The 17,825-nt window shown below is 37.9% G+C and overlaps 1 protein-coding gene across 1 annotated transcript in view; it reads right to left on the minus strand.

Moving 5' to 3' along the window:
• Window positions 1–17,825, minus strand: part of rerg (RAS-like, estrogen-regulated, growth inhibitor) — a 65,804-nt gene that overhangs the window by 32,421 nt on the left and 15,558 nt on the right. The window contains exon 2 of the mRNA XM_023292030.3: window positions 16,839–16,999. Coding sequence (XP_023147798.1) covers window positions 16,839–16,899 — 61 coding nt within the window. The 5' untranslated portion in view covers window positions 16,900–16,999. The remainder of the gene's footprint in view (window positions 1–16,838; window positions 17,000–17,825) is intronic.

Consider the following 17,825-nt stretch of genomic DNA (forward strand, 5'->3'; position numbering starts at 1 on the left):
TCAAGCCAGGTTCTCCTTATGAATCAAACTGCAATTAAGCCATCAGCTGTTGCAGTGTTTTACTTTCCTGAGCTATTAAGTCGTTTCCTCTATGAATCTCTGATGCTGTGGGATTTGGTGCAATTAGATTTGCCAGTAATGCTGCTAAGACGGGGAAAGATAATGACGGTACTGAACGGTCCAAATTCAGATTGTGTCTTTCAACACGTGTATAATTGAGGATTATATATGATTATATCACCCAGCCTTGTGGTTTGTCTCCGGTCTACAAAGCGCTTTGGCTTCTTTTGGCTTATTGTTTTGGTTTTACAGCTCTCAATGCTCTCATTAAACTCTTCATTATTGGAAAAATTAGTCAAATAAATATAGCGTACACTAGAGGATCAGCACGAAACAACAGACAAAGTTAGCAACGAAGTACACAATGGAGAATGAAGCTGCTGAAAGGTCACATATTTGTCAAGGGAGTTAGTCAAAGTCATGATTCTGGTAAACTAATAGACCCAGTACAAGATTATTTTAGTGTTTTGACCCATCTAAACTACTGTAGTGAGCAAATATCAGTAATTATGTGATTTTGTTTGGTAAAGCTGCTTCTAAATTGCATTTTCAGACACATAATTGAGAATTATTGTATAGTATTAGCCTGGGCTTTTTGTTTTTGCTCCTGTCACATTTTTAATCACTCTGGGCTCATTTTTCATTCCAATATAAAGTCCTATACCTTTTGAAACACAACAACCATGACTATGGAACTATGAAAAGGGACTTTCTCAGTTATAATGCCATAAATAATTAAGAAAAACAGAAAGCTTAATTTATTTGAGAGATCATTTTACAAAAAGAGTCAACTTTTTTTTTCCAGGGACACTTGTTACCAGTACTGGAAAAAAGGAAACTCCACATTATATAAGTTACTTAGAAGTAATTTACAGTTTACTTTTCTAATTAGTTTCCATACCTGTCTCCTGTCCTCTCCATGTAAACACAGCCTGCAATTCAGTCTGAATTTTTGCCACATGACTGAGCTATCTTTAGAAAATTTGTCACAGCGAGAAGCCACGAAAATGTGAAGAATTTAGGGATTTTAAACTTTACGACAGTCTGTGAACTAATCGTGTGTGACATAGCATTATGTCAAGAAAACTGTCCAAATCCTGGCTCAAAATATTTAATCAAAATCAGCTAAGAACAAACTGTAGACTGCAGAAACTACTGGAGTTTCAGATGGTTAATTACAGCTACAGAGACACTTCTTACCTGTACTGGAAAAAAGGAAACTCTACATAATAAAACTTACTTATAGGTAATCTACAGTGTACTTTTCTAATTAGTTTCCATACTTGTCTATCCTCTCCATGTAAACACAGCCCGCAATTCAGTCTGATTTTTTTGTCACATGACTGTTATCTTTAGAAAATTGTCATTTGTCAGAATCAGAAACTGTAAAAATGGGAAGAATTTTCAACTTTTCAACAGTCTGTGAACTAATCATATGGACATAGCATTCCTTCAGGAAAACGTTCCAAATCTAGGCTTTAAATATTTGATCAAAGTCACTTTATTCTTCATTTTTCATGTAAAGATTTGCCGTAAACAAACTGCAGAAACTAAAGGTGCTTCCAGAGTTCAATAGCAGCTTCATCAGCATCAGAGCCATTATGAGAGAACTAGCAGCTCTCCAGACTACATCATATTCTCCTGATCAATAAACACATTAAGTGGTATAGTCCAGCACGAAACCAACAACGAGACGCTTCACTTCCAACTTTAATGTGTCTGAAAGTTTCCCTCTACACCAGTCTGCTGCATACAAAGCCTCAACTTTTCAGTCCCTTTGCTTAAATGCACTTTGCCTCCTTGCTGTGAAGACGGATGTGTCTTTGTTTGAGCACAACAGCACATATCAAGTTCACTTTGAATGACAGTAAAGGTCAGATAAACTCCCCTCCGCTCTGCTTTGGACGAGCTCCATGGACACAACAATAGCTGAGAAAGAGGCAGCGATCCTCCTCAGAGCCCCGTGGCTCCGTAAAATGGAACAGCGGAGAGGCTTTGATTTCACGTCTCCAAAGATGCAAAAAGGACAGAAGGAGGGCTGCACTCGCAGGGTTATAACAGGAAGGGCGTGAGGATCCAAGCGCTGCATTCATTCCTTTAATTTAGTGTCTAACAATAGCAGGGCAGCACAATTCCTCACGGAGGAGGAGGCCACACCTCAGAGGGCGATACTCACCGTGATTACAGGCATAAACGTGAAGCACCTACTTTCACCAAGAATACCGTCAGTCTGGGGAATTACAGCTTTTATACAATGGCACACTGAAAAAAGTCAAAATCTTACCAAGTCTATTTGTCTTATTTTTAGTCAAAATGTCTCATCCCACTTGATTTGAGATAAATTCATTTAATAAGAGACATTTCAGCAGATGGAGGGACTTGTTTTAAGACGATATCATTCAGTTCCAGATACCAGTGACTAAATCTGTTGTCTTTGCAGAAACACTGCGATCTGTAAGTTGGAATGTGTAAATGATAAACTGAATCATAATATTGTTAAAAATGCACTTATTTTTCTTAAGAAAAACAGGTTGTTTATAATGTTATGTAAAAAGATAATTCCTTAAATGTGAACATTTTTGCACTAAACCAAAGGAGCCATTAGAAGTTGTGGTTATTTATAGGTTATTATTCTGTGATTTTACTGGTCGACTGGAGATCAGACTGGACTGAATGTGGAACCTGAACTAAAATGAGTTTGACACCCCTGCTCTATAGCAATTCAGTGAAGTTCAGTTTTACTTATTTATCATGAAGTCCTGACAGATATCCTTTCAGGGTACTTTATATAATAAGGTCAAGACTTTATGGTGTTGCTGAAGTGGTTATTTGTGGTAGTTGTGTAGTTTGTGCAGTATTCCCTTAAGGTAGAAGTATATCTAGTATCCTGCTAACAGGTTCTGTGTTGCTCTAACAGCAGTATCTTCTATATCTGCTCCTCTCAGCTGTCATTTTTCACAGAAACAACACAAGAAGGATGCTGTTGATTGATCCTGGTTTGGGTGTTGTTAGACTCTGACAGTCTGTCTTCTCACAAAGTTTGTCTGAGGAACTAAGAAAACTTCCTAATTGCCTTCAAAAGCACATGAATGAATGAATAAATGAATGAATAAACGAATACATGCAGAGTAATGCTTTACACTAACATTTATTGATGAAGAAGTGAAGCCCTGAATATTAAACATTAACCTGAACTCCCCTCGGCCGATAGCGGGGCCTTCAGGAGCAGAAAAGAAACTACTTAATGGATCCGTCATGAATTTTTAAAAGCGCCGCTAATCTCCAGAGAGCCGGCTTGTTTAGAAATAACCGGCGATGACTCACACGGCGGCCGAGGACAGTGGTGGCCGTCAGAGCAACACGAGTGGAGGACGGACAATGTGTGGAGGCTGAGGAGAGTCGGAGGTGTTTTCTAAAAATAGTCCGGCAGAAGAAATGAGCACGACCACTCATGAAGCCCACCTTCCTGTGGCACAATCTCTTCCCTTTATGGCTCTGCAGCATCTTTGTGCGAGGCGAGGAAGCAGGACTGATTAGTTCGCCGGTATTTATACCGACAGAACATTGGCTACCTCCACTCCAGAAATACGTCCTTTCTGCAAAAACCTCATATTGGCTGAACCTGCGTGAGTGTGTGTCAGGTGAATAGAAGCTTGCAGGAGGTTTGAAGAGGAGGAAAAAAGGAAGCTGAAGATGGAGGAAGTGTGGGCTCGCTCAGGGAATTTAGGGTTTTTGACATTTTAGTGAAGCACAGAGCTAATCGGTTGAGGTAGCACTCATTATCTGCTGTCCAAATATAACATTCTGCATTTTGAGGATTTCATACACTGGAAAAAAATACCAAAAAATATAAAATCTGTAAAAAATTTTTAAAAAAGTTTAAAATGGTTGGAAATCTGGCTGCAAGGGTGCCAGAAAAAATATGTAAATGTATAAAAACATTTTTTTAAAAACACTGAAACTGACATCAAATATCTTTAATTATATTTTTGTTGATTTCAAAAAGTAAAACTGCAATTTTATGGTTAAATGACATACAGATTTTCAATGTGGGCATTACTTAAAGTTCTGGCCTGTTTTTTGGGTTGTTTTTTTTTTTTAAGTCAACATGTAAACTAATAGGTTTTTTTTTCTGTGATTTTTCTAGATTATTTAACAAAACAGGGAAAACCCTGTCAAACAATAGTTTATAAAGTTAATTACCACTTCCCAGACTTTATTATATATATTTTTCTTTTAAATAATGCCAAATATCTATAAAATAACCACATTTTTGTTGATTTAAAAAAAGTAAAACAATGTACTTACAGTCACAAATTGGAAAAAAAACATTACTTTTGTAAAAAATACAAATTTTTGATTTGGACATTATGTACAGTTTGGCTTTCAACATTCTTTCAAATTCAATATAATATTTTTACATTCAATCTGTCAAATTACAGTTAAAACAGTTATTTGCCATTTTTCAGTCTTTAATATACATAAATATTTCTCTCAAATAATGAAAAAAAATACGTAAATTAATCGTACTTTTTGTTTATTTAAATACTGTAAAAAAATCATTTTATGGTTGCATGTAAAAGAACAAATGAAGATGATGACATTTTTTACAATTTTGGCCTTTTTTTTACAGTTAACATGTAAATTTACACTTTTTATGAGATTTTACTAGATATCTGTATTTAACAAAACAGGGATAATCTGGGAAACAATTATTTACCATTTCCTAGACTTTATTATATATATTTTTCTTTTAAATAAAGGCCAATATCAAATAACCATGTTTTTTGTTGATTTAAATAAAGTAAAACAGTGTACTTATGGTAACACATTAGAAAAGAACTAATTACTTTGTGAAAATGCAGATTTCTGATTTGGACATTATGTACAATTTTGACTTTTTTCTTTTTTACATTCAACATTTTACATTCAAGCCATCAAATTACAGTTAAAACAGTTATTTGCCATTTTTCAGTCTTTATTATACATTAATTTTTCTTTCAAATAAAAAAAAGATTCCGTAAATGAATCATATTTTTTGTTGATTGAAATAGTGTACATTTATGGCCATATGTAAAAGAACAAATGAAGATGATGTTGACATTTTTTACAATTTTGGCCTTTTTTTTGTTTTTTACTAATTATTATATGTATTTAACAAAATAGGAAGAATCTGTGAAATAACAGTAAATTGCTCATTAAGATTATAGTTAATATTCATGTATTGATTCCTGTATGAATGTGTTTTCAGACAGAAATACGGTGAATTTTAGTTGAAGCTTAGGTTACACATGGAAACATGTGAGTCAACGTAAATCCACCTCAGTCAGTAGTGAATTAATGTTAATTGAACACAGTGCTTTTTTCCTCCTGTCACATTTTTACTCACTGTGGGTAAATTTTTCACTGCATTATAAAGTCCTGCACCTCTTTGGAAACAGCATGTCTAATCACACAATCTGCTCTATGCAGCCTCTTCCTTAAATATACTGCAGCAGGTTCCTGTTTTTTTGTTTTACTCACTGGATCTTGGTTAGACATTCGCATGCGTCTGCTTGACTTTAAATTCCAAACAGCTACAAGATGACAGAAGCTTCAAAAACAAAACATAAGCACAAAACTCGAGTGTGAAGTTTAATAAAATCTTATGTAAGGCACTTCAGTACATAAAAGTCACTTAGCGGTGTGTGCGGCTCGTCTCTTCGCGCTGTGAAAGCCACTTTGCAACCTTTTCAGATCGCTTATCTAAAAGAGTCAAATCTACCTCCGCTGGCTGATTAGTGCACTTGTGCTGTGGCATAATGCATCGGATGAGTCACACCTTGCGGCTGCTCGGCATGTTCGGCATGCAGGGAGAAGTCAAACAGCTGTGGGCTCTCGGAGCTGTCAAAGGCTGAAGACGTGGCTGGAATCCCAAGCAGCAGGACGGCGACTCTGCTTCTGCTGCATCCTGGTTGTTACTGTGCAGATCCAGGAGCTGCACAGTAATGCAGCTATTTGATCACTCTCCAGGCCTCTTATTCCCCCAGTAGACAGCACAGATAGTTGATTTTGGAAACAGCAGGGTCACTTTAGCAGTTATTCGAGTGTAGAGGGTTGAGTATGCCAGCTTTCAGCAGGAGGTGTGGTTTTAAGGTGGCTATCATGAGCTCTCAATGTGTCAGATTCATTGTCTTCTTCATAGAGCAGGACTCCAGACCAACTTTCTCAACTGGTCGAACCTTCCACCTTGTCACAGACAAAACATCTGCTTATCGACAGACACAGCAATTTACCAATGTTCCCTAAATGCTCCACATTGCTCAGACAGGTTGATGACCAAAATTGACCTTGAAAAGAGTAAAGTAAGGCGTGTCCGAGATAAAACCGAATGTTTTTTTTCTACATTTTCTATGAGTGGATGAGCACGTCGAAACAAGAGAAGCACTCTGAGTGTGAAATACTCCGCCAAGGCTGCTCAGTCGTTCAATCATTTCTAACAGATGAAATCTTTAATAAAAAATGACCTTCTTCTGAGCACAACCGTGTGTTCTGCATGTGTACGTTACATACAGATACCGAATCACGTGACCTAAATATGCAGCGGGCGGCGGGAATTGATGGGATTCAGAAACACCCCCACAATTTAATCAGTTGTTCCTTGGACCATTTCCAATGGACAAGTCCTGATAAGACCACAGCGGTGGATTTGTAGTAGGATCACAATCAGTGACGTTGTGCCTCTATCTGGCAATGATACAGAAATATTTAACAAATCCATGGATCCAGACTATAAGCTGCATCACTGCCAGAATCTAATCACTTGGTCCTTGTGTCATTTCTGACCTTCAATGGAAATTTCATCCAAATCTGTTAGTCTGTTTATGAGTAATATTGCTGACAGAGAGACAGACAGAGACAGACAGACGGTGATCATCACATAGCTCCACGGAGGCACCACCTCCTTGGTGGAGTACAAAAGTCACTCAGTGTGCTCCACATTTCAAGAGAAGACCACATTTTTCAGCGTAAATACCACAGTACATAGTGTTCATGTAATGATGCCAGGCTAAAATCATTATTGTGTTTAATGGTCATTTAACTTTGCAGCCCTGCTGCTGTGTAGGTGAATGAATTGCTTTTTTCCTTCACCGGTTCAGTATCTTCCTGCCTCCACCTGCCGTCTGATCATCAGGTGTGTCTGAGTCGGACCTCTCTCTGTCTGCCTTTCTTTTTAAATAATCAGCTACACATCACTTTATCTTTTTCACACGCATCAACTAAACAGCTTGTTTTACGCACTAGGCAGGGACAGACTGACGGCCACCAAAGTTATAAAAGTAGTACAGCAACATTAATACAGCTTAATGATCATCATTCACTCGCAGGAATGCGACCAGTTGGAATTTCAACCCGCACACTCTCAAATAAAGGTTGTAAATGCAACCCTTCTGGTCACAGTCTGGACCCTGGAGAGTCCAACACAGCGGCTGTCTGTCCTGTTCTGTTTTTAAGGGTTTGTTCGGCCCATCTTTCCTCTTGTTTATATCCCACTCTGAGCACTCTGTCCTGGCACTGGAGGTGGTAAACAGTAGTATTTCTCAGGCCACATGTTGGCCGACTGCTTTGTTATTGTTCTGCCTTCTGGCCGACAGACAGGCCGAGAGAGAGAGAAAGAAAAAAGGAAAACGAAAGGAGGCGGTTTGTTCGAGGAGCGACGAGACAAGACTTTTTACGAGCCAACACTTTACACTCCATGAAGTTAATTTCCTACATAAACTTCCAGACACCTCCAAAACACACTGTTAATTGTATCTGAATGTAAATATACACAGATTTTAGTCCTATTCCTGGATGAAAGTCAACTTGTGGCTTTTTATTAGTATTTACTAGTTTGAATTACGTCTGACAAAAGATAGAAAAATAGATCTTTAGTTGTCGTTGTACAGAGTGTCTCTCAAGTCTGGACACATAGGAAATCTTATGAACTATAATTGTTTTGTCTCCACAGATTAAATATGACTTTATCGAAAGAAGAAAGTATTGAACTGGTACTTCTCAGTAGTATCGAAAGATAGGGTTAGGATTAGAGAAGTGATTTTTTGGAGGGCTATGACCACTTGTTTAGTTTCAGCTGATCCATTTGATCGTCCAGAACAGGGTTTGTCCAGGACGCTGCCTGTTTCTTTAAACTTTTTAACCACCTTCAGTGGAATCCTCCTTAGATGACGTGCATTAAATTCATCTGCTGTCTTTCCATATGTCCACCCTTCACATCTACTGAGAAGTACCACTTCAACTCTTTCTGCTTTCAACATACTCATATTTAATCTGTGGAGGTAAAAAAATAGATTGAGATTTCCTTTGTGTCCAGACTTTAGGGACACCCTGTACAAAATACAATGAAAAACGGTTAAAAACTTCAGTTAAAAAAGTGGAATCAATAAATGGTTGAGATAAAAGTCACAATAAAACACTAAAAATTACAGTTTGAAAGGGCAGAAAGTGATCAATGCATATTTGATATGTGATAGACTTCAGTCTCTTGCAGTTAATAGAGGGGAGGAGGTGGGATTATAGTTTACAATTTACAGCTTTTGGAAAAACCAAAACAATATATTTTAGTCTGTTGGCTCTGCATTTGATGGCTCTATATCTTTTGCCTGATTTAAGGGGAGAGAGAGATTTAAGGATAGTGTTTAAGGTGGGATTGGTCTTTTAGGTAATGAAAGAAAAGGTGGAAAACATTTTAAACTGTTTTATTCCATAATATGCCCCTTTTCAGCAAATTAATGAAAGTCTTGCATGTCCACAGAATGTGTCTTTGAATTTTTCAGCCCAAAGCACCACAAATATGATTAATTTCTCCATGATTATATGATTCCTGGTTTTAGTTCAGGTCTAAACTGTCTGTTTTTAGTGTTTGTAGCTTTAACTGCTGCTATCTGTTGCTGTCCCCGCCCCCTTCAGGAAGAAGACTCTCTCTGAGTGTTTCTTTCTCTTTTAACTTTCTCCTTGAGCAGTTGTTTCACATGAAAATATTGCTGCAAAGACGGTGGTTTTAAGTCAACGTACAGTTTCTCATAACCACAAAACACAATAAAAATGGATTTCTAACACATGGGACCTTTAAAGCTGCTTTAAAATGTTTTTTTGGCAACTAAGTGAGCACAACACTCACATATAACCACCATATAAAGTAGAATGATTCAATAGACAGCTGTAAGCTAAACTGTTTTTACACAGCAAATTGACAATAAATGAAATTGTTTGTCTACCTTTTTGAATTTCAGTACGATATCTACTCCCCTCATTTGTCTCTGCATACATGGGTTACATATTTTACTATTTTTTGTGAAAGCCTTGACATTGAGAGAGAATTTAAACTGTAATAATGCCATAAAACAATGTTCTGAAAGATGCTAAAACGTTGAGTGGAACCAAAAGCAGTTGCAGAGTTGTGCTAGTTGTCAGTAGGTGTGTCACTACTAGCGATACCTTTTTTTCCCCATGTCCCCTGTGTTGTTGTTGTAACAGAAATGCAGCTTTAAATGCACATCTCATCTGTTCAAGAGCAGCGTCATTGGCAGTGCATCAAAGTTTTACCAGACTACAATAATGAGCCAATTATAGGATATTGATTTAGCTTAATATGATGAATAAAGTGTCATTGGAAGCAGCAGAAAGTCTGTAATTTAGTTCTGTAAACCTTCAAACACTCCAGGCCTGTTGAAGGAACAGAGACTGGAAGTGGCTCTAAGGTCCAATATTGATTCAGGATCTTCGCAGCGCAAAAATCATCTGCAGTCATGTGAATAAAAGTCAAAGAAAACAGAAATAAACATGGCTGAAGGACTGAATGCTTTCTTAACTTCTCCATGACGCAGCTGCTGAAAACCCTGCTGGACGCTATATTATGGGGTACATGTGGGTGTGCAGCAGGGACTATGTTGGAGGTTCAGCAATTAGATAAATTTATGTTGTTTCCGGACTCCACTTTCTTTCCTCTGAGTCGGTGAAGCACCAGAACAGCCCCGCTAGAGTTAATGCACCATGTGCTAGATGGCTCTGCAGGAGTCCAGCTCAGACCGTCACTAAGGCCCCAGAAACCCCCCAGCAGGTCTGCAGCTGCTCATTAGGAATCATTACTGCTAAAGAGCAAATGCCCTCAAGACCCGGCTGAAACAGGAAACGCTGGCGTCACTAACGTACCGCTGTCCAGAGTAAAGATGGAAACATCAACGCATGGCAACGTGAAGTCTATGTGAAGCCTGAGCTGTAGGAGGTGTTGTTAGAAACAGTATTTATTGTCTACGTCTGTACTCTTTAATGCTGTTGCAGATGCTGATAGCCATCAAACGTGTACAGATGTGGCAACAAGTGTTATTATTTGGGGATTTGTGTATTTTTTCACATCAAGGTGGATTTTCCTTTGAAATATCTTTATTGTAATATTTGATAGACATGCTAAAATAACACAAACAATACTGTGGGCTCATTTTTCACTGCAACATAAAGTCCTGCACCTCTATAGAAACAACACAACCATGACTAGAAGTAGAGAGAATCCCATGTCTTTCATGCAGTATGACAAAGTTTTATTGGCATTAATCATCAAAAAAAGAAAAAAAATCCAGCTAAAACTGATTATTAATTTTACAAAAAAAAAATGAAAAAAACTGGAAAAAACATTTTCTGACAGATGTTACCAATACTGGAAATAAATTGTTTCTCCATATATTATGAGTATTTTACCTTTTTAATCTGTTTTAATACTTTAATGCTTTGTGTAAACACTGCCTGCAGATCAACCAAAAAGTTTCTGAATTTTTGTGAAATGACTGTTGGCCTCAGCAAAGTCACCAATGGCTTCTTGGTTGCGTAAAGGGAGGCAGATTTTTTTGTTTTTTACAGAATCTGGTTAATGCAAACGGTTTAAATTTGGTGAATTTTTAAAAGAGGCATGTAGAAAAAAGTGAATTCACTGTTTGGGAGTTGATAATCTGACAATTCTGTTTTTAAAGTGTCTTGCTTTGATAAATGGTGGAATTTTGGCATTTGTTAAAGATAAAATGCCTTTCAAATCCCACTGGCAGGTTTTGAAGGTCATATAGTTAATATTTCAATCTATGAAACATTTCCCTCATCTTATTCCAGAGCTTCATTTTATTTGATGTTGCTCGTTTTTTTCAACAAAAGGTCCATTTGCAACGATACAGAACAGAAACAAAAACGAAAAACTTCATGTTTGAGAAGAAAAAATCAAAACAGTTGTAGCATTTTTGCTTAATAATTGACTATAATTCTATCATGAAATATAAAAAACATTTCCAGTTAAGCGTTGAGATGGATTACGGCACGTTTAGAAATGATTGTCTGGTTGGAGAACACTGCATTTCGGTTTGTCGATGAGAGATTGTTGAAACCCCCACAGCTTAAACAGCAGCACAGCTCATAGAGATTTATAAACTATACAAGAGAGCTCACTTTAATGCATAAAAGACACAAAACAACATGTGAAATCTGGTTAGCGTCAACGTTTCCCTCCCTCTTATACTCTCCGTGCGGTATAATTTATTGCCCGTATCCAGATGTTTGAGGAGAAAACCGGTTCATTTGCATTATCTGAGTGTTTCCGCTGAAAGGGCTCTGTTTGGATGAAAGCTGCTCATTGTTGGAAATGATCACTGGGGCTACGTGTAGCGTCAGACGTGACAACAGTGACTACTTTCTGTTTTTGTGCATGAATAAATGTAGAGAAGCACGCCGGTGACTGAAGAGGATCAGGAAGAGCTGTGTGAATCAGTGAATCAGGCGTCCATGTGAGAGGAGAAGCCGTTGCTGTTGTCCAGGAGAGTTTTCAGTGAGCAAATAATGACTTTACCACCAGAACAGGAGTGGGCGGAAAACTAGAATTATTGACACCCCTGTTTGACTTGAGGCTTCTTAGTTCTTGTTCCCTTTAGACTCAGGAGACAGAGAGACAACTGAACTGTCTGGTCTTTTTAGAGCAGTTTGCTCTATTTATGCCATATTTTATTAATTCCTTTTACAAATTTAGGGAGGAAGTAATATATGTGGGTTTTTTGGACACTAGCAGAGTAGCTGTAGGGATGATAGTATCACTTAGTATGTGGGTCAGCAGTTCCAGGCTGTACTTTCACTATTGATTGGGTTCCTGTTGAGTTTTGTGTGGAATCTGTGGTCCTGAGAGGATGAAGTCTTCTAAATTTAGTGAGCCCTGACACTCACAGAAAGTTTAATATATTGGAAACCATAACTAGGGACTAATATGTCTCTTGTCTCGTGTTTTTTTTTTTTTAGGGCCGATACAGATGCCATTTATTGGTAATCAAGAAAGGCTGATAACAAATATTTAGAGCCTATATATGTTAAATGTAATGTTTTAACAGCATGTGATAGAAGAAAACCTGCCACTCATAACTAGGCTCCTTCATATAACTGAATATGTAAAAGAGAAATAGGAGGGATTAAATGAGGATGTTCTCGGCTGAGATTAGTCAATTCGTCTCCTGCTGTTCTCTTTTTCCTTAATATTTCACTGTTTTATCACTTTTATTGCCCACATCTAAACTACCGGTAGATATCAAAATTAACTGCTCAGTACAGAAACTCTAAAAGCAGCAGAAAAATGTTTTGTTCTTCTGGTACATAAATACAATAAAAACCATGATTATACATCCAGTATTTATTACAACAAAGAGGGAGGCAGAAAATAAGCGCAATATAGGTTAAAATGCACAATAACAATAAAACCAGTGGCGAAAATAAAAGTAGACCAGAGCAAGAGACCTTTAAGATGATACTAACATCTCCAGCTGCTGTTTTAAGAAGCTTTTTTAACTTGAAAAGCTAAAAATTTGTGGGCTGGGTTAAAATCCCAACAAGCCTCTGGGCTCAGCTGGTTTATTTTTAGTGCTAATTAGCTGATGCTATCCAGCTAAGCCACAAAGATTAACATGATAATCAGCAGCATTAAAGTAATGTGATTTTTGAGTTTGTTAACATCCTAATAGTCGTATTTAGTCCAAACCACCGCTGTGCAGAACTATAGATATTTAGTTTATTTATTTTCATGATGCCACAGATTTCTGAGAGAATGATAAGAGTATTTGCCCAGGGTTGAAGCAACTTGCAGCATTTCTTCTTTTTATCACTTTACTGGTGTCAGGCTGCACACTATAGCTGTCTGTGGAAATGCTTGGTTTAACAGACCATTTTATCAAACGTGTTTTATCTACACAGACAAGTGTGAGCTCACAAAATACCTTTCAACTGCTGCAATAATGGCGAAAAATCACTGTTTTGACTTTTCCCCTCAGGCTTGCTGAGGGATCACTGAGTGTCATGGAGGAACGTACTGAGATCACAGATGGGGCTTTATCTGCCTCTAGCATGACTATATACCTGCACAGTCAGATGCAATGCAGCAGATTCCCATCTTCTATATATTCTACAGAAAAATGATCATTAGTGATTTTCAGTTATGTTTTAACTTCAGCTTGCAAGTTTTGAAAGTCAATAGTTGTCACTGAGGTGCTGCTTTTACAGAAAATAAGCAGTCATCTGAGTAGAACAATACCTCGGTCGACCGTTTCCAGAATTTCAAACGCTAAGCTGGAAGCTACAGAATAGAAAGTCACACTAAAACTGAGGGTAAAGGAAAAAACAATAAAAGCACTCAGGGAGCGTAATACTCCGCCAAGGCTGCTCATTCCCCCACATGGCACTGTCAGAAATGCAGCATTTTTTTATAGAAATGCAGCATTTGTTTATTAGTGATTGATGATCAGAAATCACAACAATCAGCAACATAGAATGTGTCCATTTAATATAGATTTACCCACAAACAAAATGACCTTACACTGAGCACAGGCGTGTGTTCTGCATGTGTACGTTATGTACGGATACCAGATCACGTGACCTAAATATGTAGCAGGTGGTGGGAATTGATGGGATTCAGAAACACCCCCACAATTTAATCAGTTGTTCCTTGGATCATTTCTGATGGATAAGTCCTGATAAGTCCTCAGTGGTGGATTTGTAGTAGGATCACAATCATGTGATCATCAGCAGGCAGCTCCAAATCTGTCTGTTTTAGAGTAATGTTGCTGACAGACAGACAAACGTACGCCGATCATCACATAACTCCGCCAAGGCACTGCCTCGGCTATGATGGCAATGGGGAAGCTCCTCAAGATGACTGACAGGTTTTAACAGGATGACATTCACTAAATGAGGAGAAGGTGAACAACACGGTTCTTAGTTCTTGGAGGGAAGCTGCAGATTTGAACTCTGAGTTTTCCCAAACAAAACCTCAGACTTTCATGATGCCGTCACGGTTTCTGTCATGTTTCTCAACCGCACTTCTTTCAACTGAAGGTTATGAACTCCTCCGTCATTACACTTTGCCGCGCAGCACTTCAGTTGACCTCCTCCGTCGTTTTAATGGAACATGGAAGAGATCCCGAAGCATGTTTTCTAACATCTGCTGCACAGAAAAAGCAATCTGTCTTGTTTCGCGGCCAGCAGGAAACACATGGTCCATGTTATTGTGGAGAAAACGTACAGCCGAGCTGCTGCTGTTGCAGCTTTTCAGAGGAATGCCGAAACCAAACGATAGTGACTCGACAGACTTATCTGTGGGAGTAGAGGCATTTAAGCCAGACCAAAAACAACCACCTACTGTAAAGTCGACAACGCAAAGAAACTCAGCAGGAGGAAAATTTACAGCAAGCATAAAAATACTGACGAGATGATGGAGGAGGACAGTGGAAAGCACAAGACGCACAGTGGCGACATAACTGAGGCGGAAAGAGATAAAAAACACCCACAATCTGAAAACTGTAGATACTCAGCAACATGTTGGAGAGTTTAAGTGTCTCTTGGGAATGAGTTTAACCCTCTGAACTCTGGCCACTGTCACATTTTTACTCACCGTGGGCTCATTTATTACTGCAATATAAAGTCCTGCTCCTCTATGGAAACAGTAAAAAGAACTAAGAATGTCTTTTGTGCAGCATAAAATTGTTATAATACCATAAATGTTAAATTAAAAAAAGCAAAATTAAATTTTTTGATTCCTTATTTCTGCTGTGTAAACACTCCCTGCATTTCAACCAAACAATACATAAAATTTTGTCATGTGACTGTTGGGTGCAGCTGAGTCACTAAAGGCTTCCCAGCTGGGCTGTATGGCACAGAGTTTTTTTATTTTTTATAATTTCTGGTTAGTTCAAATGGTTCATTTTTGGGGAAAGAAGGAAGAATAAAAAACAGTTCAAGCTGGCTTGCTCTCGGGTTCAGGCATATGGGTTCTCTAAAGCCTCTTGAGACAATTTGACTCTAATTGGCGCTATATAAATAAAATTGAATTGAATTTAATTAATTTCTTTGATTGCTTATTTTACAAAAAATTAAAAAGCCAGGAATCAACATGTACCATGTTTTTTCAAGTGCCTATTGGTGTTATTAATAAGGAAAAAAATTGCAACTCAACTTGCTATTGATATTTTAGCTCTTCCATTTTTAACTGACTTCCATATTTTTAAACACAGCCTGCAGTTCAGCCAAGTACCCCGTAATTTTTTGTGATGTGACTTTTAGTTTACCAGTTGCACCCATTGGTGTAGAATTTTACACTTTCTACAGAATGTAGTTGGATCACATTCTTTGGTTTTTGATTCATTCTTTTCTTTAAATGAAACAAATGTCAAATAAATGGATTTTGATTAAATATTGTAATTTTTAATTTTTCGATTTGGGTAAGTTTCCTGACCAAACTGCACATAGTACATGAGTATCTCAAGCATCATCAAAAAGCTGAAAATTCTAGCTGTTTTTCCGGTGTCTGGCTCTGATAAATGGTGTAATTTTTGGTAATTTTGTAAAGACAAAATGCCTTTCAAACTTGCTTTTTCAGAGGGTTCATATCCAGCCTGCAGTTCAAACATTTCAGCTGAAAATCCCTGAATTTCTGTCATGTGACTGTTGATAGTAGGTAAGTCAGTTATGGCTTCCTAGTTGTACTGATGAATCCCGAATTTTTTGTTTTTTTACAGAATCTAGTCAGGGCAAAGGCTTTATTTTTGGAGAATTTCCAAATGAGACATGCACAATAAAGCTATTTGATGAAAAATTATGGTGTTAAGCTTAGATTTGGTTGCGTTTCCAGGTAAGTAGCTTTTGGGCTGTCGGAAAGTTCAAAATCTAATAGATTCTCTCTGTTTGTACAATTTCTGGTTGTGATAAATGGTGTAATTTTGGCAATTCTGTAAAGACAAAATGCCGTCCATACTTGCTGGTGGGTTTTGCGGTTCAGAGGGTTAATATCCAGTCTGCAGTTCAAACATTTCAGCTGAAAGTCTCTGAATTTTTGTCAAGTGACTGTTGATTGTAGCTAAGTCAGTTCCTAGTTGCTAGTAGCTTCCTAGTTGTACTGATGAATTCCGAATTTTTTTTTTTTTTTTTTTTTTTAACAGAATCTAGTCTTTATTTTTGGAGAATTTTCAAATGATGACACATAGAATGAAGTGATTTTGATTGAATATTTTGAGTTTAATTTTAGATTTGGTTGAGTTTCCAGGTAAGTAGTGGCAAGTTTTTCAGGTTAAGAGGTTAAAATCATTCGAAACACCAAACTGAATCAAATCGGCCTGCTCACAGCCAAATAAAACAGTCCCACTGCTCTGAATCAAAGTATATTTGAGCAGAAAGAAAGACTTGAAGATTCTGACAGCATTTTGAAGGACAGTACACAGACAAACACTGCAGTTTACCTGACTTGCCCACGCCAGCTCTGCCGAAGACGGCCAGCTTCACCTCCGGGCTTTTGGCCATGACAGCAGCTGCGACCAGCGACCAGCGAAGCTCAGCGAGCCAATCAGAGAGCTCCAACGTCAGCCGAACATCCTCTCACCAGCACAGGAGGAAGCAGCGTCTGAGGAGACACGCAGCGATGATTTTCAGGACATGTCAACCACTGTGCCTGCACACACTGGAGTGCAGGATTCTCCTTTCTGCAGGTGAGATTTCTTGAATGTGCTTCTACTTTTAGCTCAACAAAAGATGTTTCTTCCTCCACCGTTTGTGAGTCATAGAGATTTGTCAGTGTCCTCCAAGTAACAAATGTCAAACTATGACTGAAAAGATCAAGAAACTTGCAGAGAAATACCACAGTTTGGTTTAACAAAGTAAAGTCATGTAAAGCAAAGAGCTGTAAATTGATTTTTAACATGACCATGAAACCTTGTGCTGCGAGTGTCTAGACATGAACCATGGAATGCAATATCTAGCTGGATTTGGATCAGATATTTCAGATACTTAAAGTGTGAATATTTCCTCATGATTCTGACAAAAATCGTGTTTCTATGTCATAGTGTGTCTGAATTAAACATCCCATATTTTCCATGTTTTCAACAAAATCTTGAAATCCCACAATGTGTATTTCAGTTTTTAAGCTCAAAACAGCACAAAGATGGTTCATTTTAACATAACTCCTGATCAATGGGCTCCTTCAGTGTGTGTAGCTTTAAATGCAGCTGAGATGCTACAGTCCACGCCCCCTTCAGGAAGAAGACTCTCTCTGTTTCTGTGATTGACGGCACTACAGTTAAAAACCTCTAAATAAAGGTGACAACTGGTTAACATGTAGCCTTATAGTTGAATGGTTTTATTTCGGTTACAAGATTCTAGTACAATAATTTCATTTTGCGCGTTCAAAAAAAAAAAAAATCCATTCTTGCAGGACGCCCCCCCCCCCCCCA

Source organism: Amphiprion ocellaris, chromosome 21 (assembly GCF_022539595.1).
Source record: "Amphiprion ocellaris isolate individual 3 ecotype Okinawa chromosome 21, ASM2253959v1, whole genome shotgun sequence".
In the NCBI taxonomy this organism is placed as follows: Eukaryota; Metazoa; Chordata; class Actinopteri; family Pomacentridae; genus Amphiprion; species Amphiprion ocellaris.